This window comes from Tachysurus fulvidraco, chromosome 15 (genome assembly GCF_022655615.1).
Source record: "Tachysurus fulvidraco isolate hzauxx_2018 chromosome 15, HZAU_PFXX_2.0, whole genome shotgun sequence".
NCBI classification, from domain to species: domain Eukaryota; kingdom Metazoa; phylum Chordata; class Actinopteri; order Siluriformes; family Bagridae; genus Tachysurus; species Tachysurus fulvidraco.
In genome coordinates this window covers 15,146,795-15,158,896 of record NC_062532.1, presented here as the reverse complement: position 1 = coordinate 15,158,896, position 12,102 = coordinate 15,146,795, and the positions used below count along the sequence as shown (strand labels likewise).

The following is a 12,102-nucleotide window of genomic DNA, read 5'->3' as shown; positions in this document are numbered from 1 at the left end:
ACTTTCAAATACATAATACCGGAAGCATTTTTTGTTGCCGGGTGGTGTGTCAAAAATAATTTCCAAGCTCATTTTGGAGAACACTTATGGGGGCCCTTTGGACATCTTTCAAGAGCTCGACAAGCACATGCATCGTATCTGATATGTCCTATACCACAGTAGAGTGGTTAAGGATTGAAAATAACGTTTAATAAGTAGCAGCAATATTTTTTAATGATTAAATATTTTTAAATGTGCTATCGTTTTAAAAAACTGTTACTGTAAAAGTATGAAAAGTATTATTATAAGAATCATTGCTGTTGACTTTTTCAAAGGTTTATAAAATCATTAAGTTAACAAGGCCACAGGAATTGTGACTGTTAAAACCTAAACCTAGACGAAAGCATTTGGCTATTCTGTGATTATAAGTGTATATGTATATAAGTATTGGAGATCAGATTTTTACAAATAGTTTACAATTTATCAAACCAAAAGCAGTTTTGTGGGTTGTGATAACTGCGATGTAAAAATAGAGCCATAATACGAAATAATTGTTGTTAATTCTAGTTCTACTCTAGTTATTCTAGTCCTATATAGCCAGCTAGGTGTCTAAAATAAAAGAACAACAATACCCAAATATATTACTGAATAGACGCCAAAGATAATTCAGTATATATTTACATTTTGAAACATACGTTTTCCACATATCTCTTTAAAATTAATGTAAAGAAAAATATTTACAAACACACATACACAGATGTATACTTTGCAAATAAAATAGACAAGTCCAGTGAAACAAATAAGATTTTATTTTAATTCTGTTTATATATCAGGCATTTATTTAGCATAGTGGTAATGGTCATTGGCTCACTTATATAGGAGCTTTTGTTGCTTGGAAGGAGCGTATATATTTTGTTAACAGAATGTTAAACCAATACTATAAAAACTTTTCAAGTTGAATTCATTTGAGCTTTTTCAGAATTAATCAATATAAAAAATCCCTCGGCAATTCATGTAGGTCTGCGCAGAATAGCAATTAAAATGCAAAGCAAATGACATGAAGTAAAGAAATAAAGAACAGATATCCAAAAAAATCTGTGAAGGGTTTTCGGTAAGTGTTCCAGATTGAGGTCAGACAGCTAAGAAAACACTAAACACTAGAAATGAACAGATTTTATGTGGCGTCAAAATAGCACGCTTGCTATAATCACGCTTTTAAAAAGGATATAGGTGAGCTATCCCCTTTGTCTCCATTCTCACGTACAATTATTCGCGCGTGTGCTTGTGTGTGTGCGTGTGTGTGTGTGTGTGTGTGTGTGTGTGTGTGTGAGAGAGAGAGAGAGAGAGAGAGAGAGAGAGAGAGAGAGAGAGAGAGAGAGAGAGAGAGAGAGAGAGCGACATGCCGATGTAGAGAGAGAGATTTTAAGCGTGGGTGTATTTTCTCTTATCTCTGGCTATAGTACAACCCAGCACACAACGCATTCATGGAACAAGGCCAGGTGCATTTGCTTACCTTCCGACTTTTTAACATATTATTTGGTAAAAATTTGAAAACAAAACAAAACAAAAAAACAATAAAGAAACATACTGTTTGCCAAATATGAACATATTTAAAAAGTCAAATGTTCAATTCCTTAACTTGCAGTTTGAACTCGGTTTCCATCAGAATGTCGGAAAGTATACCAGCTATCAGAAAGAGGCTAATTGTGCTCGCCTTGCTGAAACCCCCAGTTTGCAATGACCATATGTCCCATGTGTTGGCCCAGGAGCCGTAAAGTTCCCTATTGGGCAGAGGATGTCTTCTCCACCCTGTGTGTTCTGTCAGTCCACTGGTTCACTAGTTCACCGTGTCAATCCACGCTGCTACGCGCAGGCAGCGAGAAGCTGAAAGGTAGCTAGATGGTATAGGTGGAATCTTTCGCCTGCTGGTTACTGCTGACTCTGACGAGACACACGCCAAATTGGAGTCCGGATTTTGCAGATAGTAAAAACGGTGCACTAACGACCATTCATCTATAGACGTCTAAGTAGTTTTCGCGTTCTGGCAACGTCTATGACTAAAGACGAGCGATACTAGCGAGTTTCCCTATACTAACTGCCGAGTTTATGTACGCTTTAAAATAATACGTATGACTTTTAGCATACCAAAAGTCTAAGCTTTCGTTCGCGCAGTTCTAATCCCTCAAAAACTGTTGCGGAAAATACATTCCGTGACTTGTTCATCTGTTCCTTGGGAGTCTTGAACAAATATTCCAAAGCCAGGGCCATTTTCGTTGAAGAGACTGAAGGAATGCTGGAAGTCAGGTAAGGTTTACAAGCTCCAACTGACACCACATGCCTGAATTCTTCCTAGTGTCCTGAGCTCCTCTGCCGACAAGTCATTAATTATCCGCTGTGTGTCTCAGGCTGGAGCCATCCCTGGGTGTGCCCAGGCTCGAAAACCTTTTGTTGTATCAAACAGCTGACGAGAGATGCCTTCAAATAGGTAACTGAGCAGGGCTTAAGGTTGCCTTTCCGTGCTCTAAAAGTCTTGTAACTAGCCTTTCTATTAAGTTTCTCTAGGCTTCACACCACCTTATAAAAGTTTCGAAGAAGAGGCATGCTTTAGTGATTTATGATTCGAAGAAAAAATTGCTTACTCAAGCAGCTCCCAGTTTAGGTTGAAGTCTCCCACCCCTTATTCATGGTAAAGGGATCCCAAAATGCACAACTTATTATAACGATATATTCTCTTTTTGAATTAGGATTACGTGTGAAATTACTGAAGCCCCTAAAACTTAAGTAAACTGGCGCTAATAATTTAAATGTGGCCTCTAGGTGGATGCCTGTATTAAAACTTAAGGTCTCCTTTTAGTTATCCCACAATTCGGTATGTGAAAGTAGGCTTTATGAACAAACAAAACTCTATGCTTTTTGGAGTTTCTTTACGTTAGGTGTTTATTAATAGGATTTTAAGGCTGTGTTCATGCTTTTACAGTTGTCCATAATGTCGTGCCATTATTTCTAAAAAAAAAAAAAAAATAAATTTCCGGACACATGTTGCTCCTTCGTATAGCTAAATTTAATTAATTGTATTCACGCAATTTTAGATTAGTTAGTAATTTATATTAGTACTAATCATGTTAATTGGGTCAAAACACCGAATTTCTTACAATTCAAAGTCGTATACCTCGTATACACACATTCATCTTAAATTTTGATTGATTTTCTAATCTTTATGTCTGTTAATAAAGGGGAACATGCTAGACATTTTGAGATATCCAATGCCCACGCATTGTTGTGTTAATCACAGTAGTTAGCGAGATCCTACGGTTTAGGCTGGGTAAATAACGTGTTCAGCACTAACCACAAAAATGTATGTACATATGATTTAATTGATTTTTTCATAAATCACTGACAGAGCATCAGAATCAGAGTAAATGTTAGGCCATCTAGAGTGAAATATCTGTCATGTTCTTTACTGTCATATATTTATACTTGGCATTGGCAACACACAATAAACGCACAAACTTTTATTTCAAAACCTATGATTTGCATTTTTATTCAAATACATAACGATAATACAGTATGTATATAGATAAATTTTAAAAAAATATAGTATATTCCAAGATTATATTGTAGAAAGGCGAGTTGTCAATACGACAACTAGCACATGAAGTCGAGGCCTCCCCTCGTTTGTCATATTTCGTGGAACTGGCACTTTTCAAGCCCAGAGGCCATGAGACTCCGTTGACCCAGATTCCTCCAATCGTCCTCTTTGTGCTTTTCTATTGAGACCAAGTTAAATATTACCCATGCTAAGCCAAGTGGGTCTTTAAAAATTAACTTCATCCACAAAAGCCATGGATTTTAGTGGTAGTGCAAACTAAGTAAATTACTCGAAAACGAGGTTATCATAGGCCATCTCTATACTAATTATATTCGTAAGATAAACATATAACATATATACATGGAACATAAAAAATTCTTTTATGTAATTCGAGAAAGTGAGTTTTCTTTTGCAATAAAGTATGCTATATAGACTAACACAGGTATTTTAATCCCCGTTTCAGATGTAACGAATACTCATGGTTATATCTTACGTTTCTTGAAGTTCCAGGGGGTATCGAACTGAGCCTTTTGAGGAGGTCAGTGCTCGAATGAGAGTTAATTATAATTCGAGCATGTATACTATATAGAGGCTATATACGTGGGTGTCAGAAACCAAGCCCACTGCTCATTCACTCTCCCAGCACTTGCCGAAACCTCCATTAAGGTTTAAGATTGGACGCTTACAAGTTTGGACTGTTGAAAGCTACATGCCATTCGTCAGAATCCAAAAGAAAATAAGATATATAACTAGCATTTTCCTCTTAAACCAAAGTTGTCACATTTGGTTAAACGAATTAGGCAAATGAACTCTAGAGTGTATAGCTTATATATATTTTTTCAGCTTTGCTCTATATTTAAGTGCGTTGTAGGCAAGACTGGGTAAGTTAAAATGATATCATATCAATGAGAAAGAGAGAGAGAGAGAGAGAGAGAGAGAGAGAGAGAGAGAGAGAGAGAGAGAGAGAGAGAGAGAGAGAGAGAGAGATTGCCAATAAAGTTGGACGTGGAAATGTTTACTATGTTAGCTGCTCTGAGAGTGTGCTATGTCTGTAATATGGGATTTGAGCAAAGCATTGGTTTTATTGAAAAATCTGTGTCTGGTAAAGAGACCTCAGCTCCCAAAAGCCCGGGCATCCACTTAATATGCATTTTGATAAATTATGCAGGAGTCCTTTGTTGCAAAGCCTGCAGGAATGAACCGAGGCAAGCCCAGCAGTTGTTACCGTCCGTTTTTTCGATACATTTCACAATAATCGAAACCTTCTGGAGGCTTTCACTCTGTAGATTTAAGTGTGGTTCTGTTTTGAGTAAAATATCGTTGATGTCTTGCTTCTTTCCTGGCCAATTCCCCCTCTAAAAATTGGCTCATCAGCTCTTCTGGCTGGAAGCTGCCTCCTCCCTTTGTTCTGAGCGCAGCAGCGTTCGTGCTTGCGGGGGAAGGATCACCCTTCACTTTCTAGGTAACTTTAGGTTAGTCCAGCAAGACTGCGAGTTGTTGGCGTGTTAGCGGGGACAAAAACCACCCAAAACTGCCCGTTTAGTGTTTGAAAGGGCGCCGGGGATGGACGCGAGCCAACGGCGTGCGTGAGTGCGGGGATGCAATAAATAACTTTATAGCGCTATAGGCCGCAGAGTCGGGGAGGTCGGGGAATCCTCGTTTTGATTTATGTGTTTGGGGTAGCTGTCAGGAGCCGGCGAACGGGAGCGTCCAACGTTTTTATTCCACTTTTAATAAGCGCTACTATGCAGACAAGCAAGGCCATTTCATTCCATTTCTACTTAGGCCCTTGCCTAATGTCTATCCATTTTCGATTCTCTAAGGCTGTCGTTTGGATTAGAAACTGTTTAAAGGGAGGATTTTTGACCAGAATGGTGGGACTCATGTTTTATGGTCGCCGATAAACGCTTGATGTTTAGTAAATATATTTTGTTTAGTTGCATTATTATTATTATTATTATTATTATTATTATTATTATTATTATTATTATTATTATTATTATTGGTACTTATAATAGTAGTAGTATTAATATTTCTATTGCTGCTGCTGTTTTGCTGCTGCTGCTCTTTTTGTAATGATACAGCATATTTGGTTTTGATTTTTTAAGCAAATATGCATATGTAATTTGTAGTAAATGCATTCTCCTTAAATTAATACTGCTTCTTTTGTACATCTAATTCTGTTTCTAGACATTTGTTTCCATGATTATGGGCAAGCTTTGAAACGAAATTAATAACATAAATAATAATGCAGTTATAAATATCAAAAACCGGGTTCTTTGCTGTTGCAAGGATTATTTGTTTAGTCTGCGATCTCCTCAAAATAAACCTACACATAATTTGAACTTAACAGTAGGGTAAACGTGGTCAAATTGATCTCATATTGCTTCAAATTTCTGTGTAAATACGTTTTTTTTTAAACAAATTGCGAACGTTTTGATTGCATCTTTTGTGTTTCTGTGTCTACCTTTAGTACCTGCGAGTTATCTGGAAGCTGTATCCTTGCGTAAAATCTAGACGTAAAAGACGTTATCTCGGTAAGTGATCCATTTTTTAACTGAAACATGTGACCGTAATTCATATCTTTCCGATTACATGCTTGACGAAACACATTCCCTCTTATTCTCGAGCCATTGCATTGATAGTCTATTATGAGAATTATCGATTAGATTTTTATAACACATAACAAATACCGATTTGAAATAATGCTGACTGCGAAGTACACAAGAATTATGATAGGTTTTTTTTTTGTGTTTTTCATCGAAATTTTAAATTACAATAAAGGCAAAAGGTGGTTTGTTATTTGAATATTGTATACGACCTTTACAATATACACTAAAGCTGTCTACGATATTAAATGGAAGCACTCATAATGAAGTTGTTAATAAATCTCCTCAATCTTTATGATCTGTATAGAACGATTAATCAATGTAAATCCTTTGTGTGCATGTCCTTAGTGCTGTTGCAATGACCATATGGTCAAAGACATTTACTTTTCTGGCATGGAATGTTAGTGTATATTGCTTATTGCATTTCACTGATACTTAAAAGGTTTCGAAAAAATCTACCATGAACACTTAAAACTGTAATTATAGAGAGATATATTTTTTAGACTTTGACTATTTAAAAAGCAAATAGTCGTGCAGCAAAAGGTGAATAATCAAGACTTGCCACAGTTACTCCACGCTATAATAACATTCTTGGCCTGGTTTTAATGTGTAAATAAACACACAAAGACAACAATATAAAACACATTTCAGTAATTATTTTTCCGTTACCTAGGGCTTCCAATCACTATGAAATTTACAATACTATAGTCAAGCAGTCAAGCAGGGATACTCTCAGTGTGATATATATATATATATATATATATATATATATATATATATATATATATATATATATATATATATATATATATATATATATATATATCCAAAAATTTATCTTTTAATTTTCAAAGTTTACTGAATTATTTCGTTATCTAAACTTCAATTGTTTCAGATGTGAAAAATATTTAATTATACAAGAAATGCATTTAAAATATAAAGTGGCTTAAGATTTTCGTTAATTTTGGAATATGCATGTTCGGCTTCTTTAGCTAAGACGTTGATTCTAATATTTTTTATGCTATTAGACACTACGATATATATAACAAAACTAGGAAAAACGGTTAGCCTGAAAAATACACATAATCCTCAGGATTACTGCAATGTATTACGTTTCTTATTTAAATAATAGTATTATTAGAAAACAACGTTTTCTTTCGTATCTTCAGCCCACGTATTAGTTAATTACTAATCTTCTGAGTGAATCCCTGTCACACATTTAGTGGTAGTTGCAAAGTTGGGAACAATGCCGTTAACGAAAAGAGTTGCAGACACCTACATTTTTGCCTCCTGCCTTCCTCCCACATCGTTGCCGATGTTCTCTATTGAAGTACCTATTTGCAAATCACCTTTTAACAATTGACTGTTTACAGCTGTCGGCGAGTGGTAGAAGTCATAAATCTTAGCCATGGGGGTGTCCGGAATAATAAAAAAAATAGAGAGAGAGAGAGAGAGAGAGAGAGAGAGAGAGAGAGAGAGAGAGAGAGAGAGAGAGAGAGAGAGAGATTTTAAACTACACTGTTTTCCATTTTTGCCTTTTTTGCGTATTTCTCCCTGTTGATTGACTAAAAGAATGTTCCTTATGGTATAAAAAAGGACTCAAGGAGGACTGGTGCGTTTTTTAACGTGTGCTCCTTATCCGAGTTAAAATTATATGACCATAGCTTTCTCCCGTTTGTGGGAAAAGAAAATCTAGCATCTATATTGATGCTTTGTTTTCACACTCCTCCCTCGCTTACAAGTCTGCCTGTTGTCTGTTTTCTTGTTCTCCGAACCCCTCCCAACCTGTGTTCATATTTTGCGCATAAGTTGCACAAGTTGATTGTGTTGGATAATACAGCGCAGTCAGTATTCAGTTTCTGTCTAAATCTAACATAAGACCAACACTAAAAAAAACTTGTTCTTGTCGTTTATCATTACACCGATGGATTTAGTAAGGGGAACAAATTACTTTTTCTCATGCCTTTTTTATATTACCTAACAACACATGAGCATAGCCTGACACTACAACTAGTGAGAAGTGGGATGAAAAGAGGTGGATTTCCGCTTGTAGGTCCTCCTGTCCTACTCGCCTGCAATTAGCATAATTTTTCAGTGGTGACGCTGTTTGATGGGGATTAACGCTCGCGCCTGGCACATTCAAAGCCACCCCCGTTATTTTCAAACAGCCGTAGAGGCCTGTGATGACAATACAATAACCCACCAAATGGGGAGTAAAGGGCGAAAATAACACTTACAAATGCCAGCACCCGAAAGTCAAAGGGAAAATGTGGCGACGGGGAGTCGAGAGCCCCTTTCGGATTATGATGTTCGGGATTGCACGGTGACTGAGAGGAGAGAGGGTAAAGGAAGCGAAATCTGAGGCCATTGTTATCAGCGAGCAGGGCGTACCAGTCGACAGGGCGGCCAGGAGCAGCGCTGCCTGTCCATTTGCCGTTTTCCTCGCATACCTCAGATCTTTCATGCTTAAACCGTCTTCCCCCTTAAACCAGTCGAAGGGATCAAACCAGGAGCGCCCGCACTGTGGCGCGGGCCAGCCGTGCTCGCCATACCCGCCGTATGACACTCGCTCAGTGGCTGAAATATCTAAACGAGGACGAGCTTTCGGCATTTTTTTCTTTGATTGCAGACCGACCGAATGTGAAAAAACATGGTGCCTGCTCGAACGTCGCTCGTCAGAGGCTAAGGTAAGATGGTTTGAAATAGGCTATCAGTTTGTGAATGGCGGTATGTGTGTCCTAGTGATTTATGACCATACGACTGCAAACGCGGTTCAAGAAGAGTTCACAACGCTATAAGCTTCCAGGCAGCAGTCCTCTTTTTTACCCCTCTAGATCGTTTCATAGCATAACATATTCATATTTCCACTCTTTCCACATTTTGTTCAGTATAACCGAATCACTCCCGATTGCAAAATGACCCATTGCATTTGGTGCAAATGTACGTGTTTGATTTCAATGCATTATGGAAGAAAAATGCTATGTGCGATTAAACGTTGTATAGCTAAGCGACAATGGAAAAGTGTCGCCAATTTCTGAGATTTTCTCAGCGGTCTCGAGTGGCAATATGCTGTTGTTTTATTTGGTATAGAAATCGCTTGTCCCTTTCTGCACTAGTAGATGCTCTGAGTAAATTACATTTAGGCTCTGTATTATACTCTTCCTCGTTTACATACAAAGAAATATTGTTCTGTTATTTTATTATTTCGATTTACTATGTATAGAAATTTCCGTGTCCGATAGCTAAGGGGCGCCCAAGCGATGTTCTCCCCTGTTGTTTTGTTGACGTTTCACGGGTTAGCCCCTTTCTTCCAACCACATCCTCTCTTGACTCCATAATCGTGTTAAGGTTGAATCTAGAGAAAAGTTGGTTATTGTGTTACCGTAACAAGACGGCCAGGACATTACGTGTTCCATTAAATGGAACTACGATATGATTTGATATCTACAGGCCCGGTACTTTCCCCCCTCCCTCTCCCTGTCTCTCTCTTCCCTGAACAATTCCATGGATTCCGTCCGTCCTCATTGAAGATGAATGAGCAACATTTGTGACGTGTTGAGAGTTGATGTCCAAAAGCTGTAGTTCAGTATCTCAGTTATATAAACAGACACATACAAAATTTGCCTCGTTTTATATATAACATTTCAACATTCAAATGTACGTAATTTCACTTTGGTTACTTTAATTCGTTTCACAAACAGACACAACTGCATGTTCTTAGGGTTTTTTGTTTTCAATAAGCCCCATTGTCCTGCTATTTTTTTTTCAATTCAAAGTAGTATTATATTCAATTAAATAGCTTAATAATAGGATACTCTACAAATGATAGAGAACGTCTTCAATACATACTTCCAATATTATTTCAAAGTGCACTAAATGTTAACAATTCGTGTTCTGTATAACGAATAACGATAGCTATCTTCCACAATTAGCTAATATAAAATAAGGATTTATGATTGCTATAAATATTTAGAGCAACTACACACTATAGTTTAGTCTTTTGAAAACGTTACAGAAGTCATGTCATTTATAATAATGTCAGTCAATAATTAACTATAAAACTAAGTGAGTGTTGTTGATGATATTAATGGATTTGTTTACATTTTAAGCAATGTGACGCTGACATTACATGTATTTGTGTTATCATAAAATATGTAAATTACTGGACAACAGAATCAGATTTACCCATATTTTATGATTATTAGCCAGTAACTTTAAATGAAATATCAGAGGCTTGTAACTCGCTTTGTCCTTTCAACCACCCAAAACCAGGAGAGGAGGTCTTTTGACCATTTCCGGGATTAGATTAGTCTATTTTGGTTCAGCCAGGATCATGAATCATATATAGAGGGCTTCCGGGGATGTCTTTCCACGCCACGTTTTAGGACTCCACTCCTTCACAATGCTGGTTTTTCAGGGTTTTAATGTTGACCAAATACATTTGTGTGTAACTCGAGAAAGCCCTCTGGAAATGGCCTCTATGCATGAGACATATTCATTGATTTGTATAGGCCGCTAAACATTTTGTAGAGCCCAGATCTTTTAAGAGAATGTATGCTTTTCTAGAAAGAAGAAAGCACTTTTGTTTTGGTAAACCTTGGCTTACCTTAAAACAAAACAAAACATTAAGTACCATGTCAACTGCATTATTATTATTATTATTATTATTATTATTATTATTATTATTAGTATTAGTATTAGTATTAGTATTAGTATTATATTACATTTGTGATTACTTAAATAAGTAATTAAAAAGAGTAACTAAAACATTTTAATAATAAAGAAAAATAGCAAATTAAATGATCATTTTATGAACTAGTCAAAAACAAAATATATCTGCAGACATTTAGAAATAAATTGTAGAGTAATGATTATGCGAACTTTATTTATGAACACAAAAAATGTATACTTTTTTATTATTGAAAATGTTTTCACACTCATCTATGAAATATGTCACATTAAAATATATTTTATTAGATAAAATTTGTCATTTAACTGTTTGATCAGAAAATTGTTCGAGAAAACGAAAACAAAAAGGATAATTAAAAAAATCTGAACATTTGTTTTCTTATTGATAAGGGTGTGTAAAAGTAAAACACGGGAAAATTGCAGTCCAACGTTGCTCCAAATAGCATCTGCAAGCCGCATTGTGAGAACGCTCTATTCATGTCACGGCGCTTTTCAGCGCGGTAAGATGGATTTACCTTGCGCCCCTCTTATTATGTGCCTCTTATAACCTTTCAGGTCAGCTTCCAAGAGGCCGTTGGAAAAAGACCGTCACGTGACATCGGGTGCCAATGTTCTTCCAGAAGGTCGTCAGGACCCTGGTAGCCGGTAACGTGAATTTTGGAAATGCAGAAAACCACCTACTACGACAACTCGACACTATTCGGAGGTTATTCGTATCAGGGGGCCAATGGCTTCAGTTATGAGGCCCAGCCAGCGGCTTTCCCGAGCTCGGCACACCTCGATGGCGATTACCAGAGGTCTGCCTGCTCACTGCAGTCGCTAGGCACTAGCGCGCCCACACAGTCACAACACGCCAAGACGAAAGAGCTCAATGGCAGCTGTATGCGTCCCAGTCTACCATCTGAACACCACCAACCTCCCCAGGTTTCTCCTCCTCAAAATCCTGTGAACCCAACTGGATCTAGTGCACCCCAGCAGCCGGGTGGTAGCGGCAGTGGTGGGACTGGCGGCGGAGGTACCACCAAATCATCCACCAAGTCATCCACACTAGCCCAGAACCCAACCATCACCAAGCAGATATTCCCCTGGATGAAAGAGTCACGTCAGAACACCAAGCAAAAAAACAGCTCCCCCAGTGCAAGCTCAGCTAATGGTGTGTGTGCCAACCGCTCCTTACAGTTTAATGATTACTCTCTTTCCAACCCCACCTGCTCTTCTCGCCTGGGACAGATGTTG

The 12,102-nt window shown here is 37.5% G+C and overlaps 1 protein-coding gene across 9 annotated transcripts in view; it reads left to right on the top strand.

Annotated features, from left to right (window-relative positions):
* Positions 1–12,102, top strand: part of hoxb3a (homeobox B3a) — a 46,510-nt gene that overhangs the window by 31,583 nt on the left and 2,825 nt on the right. For 4 of the 9 annotated variants that reach the window (XM_027138972.2, XM_027138970.2, XM_027138971.2 and 1 more), the window contains 2 exons: positions 6,042–6,105; positions 11,422–12,019. In XM_027138972.2, coding sequence (XP_026994773.1) covers positions 11,530–12,019 — 490 coding nt within the window. In that variant the 5' untranslated portion in view covers positions 6,042–6,105; positions 11,422–11,529. Of the gene's footprint in view, positions 1–1,098; positions 2,284–5,011; positions 5,155–5,231; positions 5,443–6,041; positions 6,106–7,735; positions 8,865–11,421; positions 12,020–12,102 lie in introns of those variants that run through there. The other 5 variants (XM_027138975.2, XM_047800469.1, XM_027138973.2 and 2 more) reach the window with 5 other exon arrangements.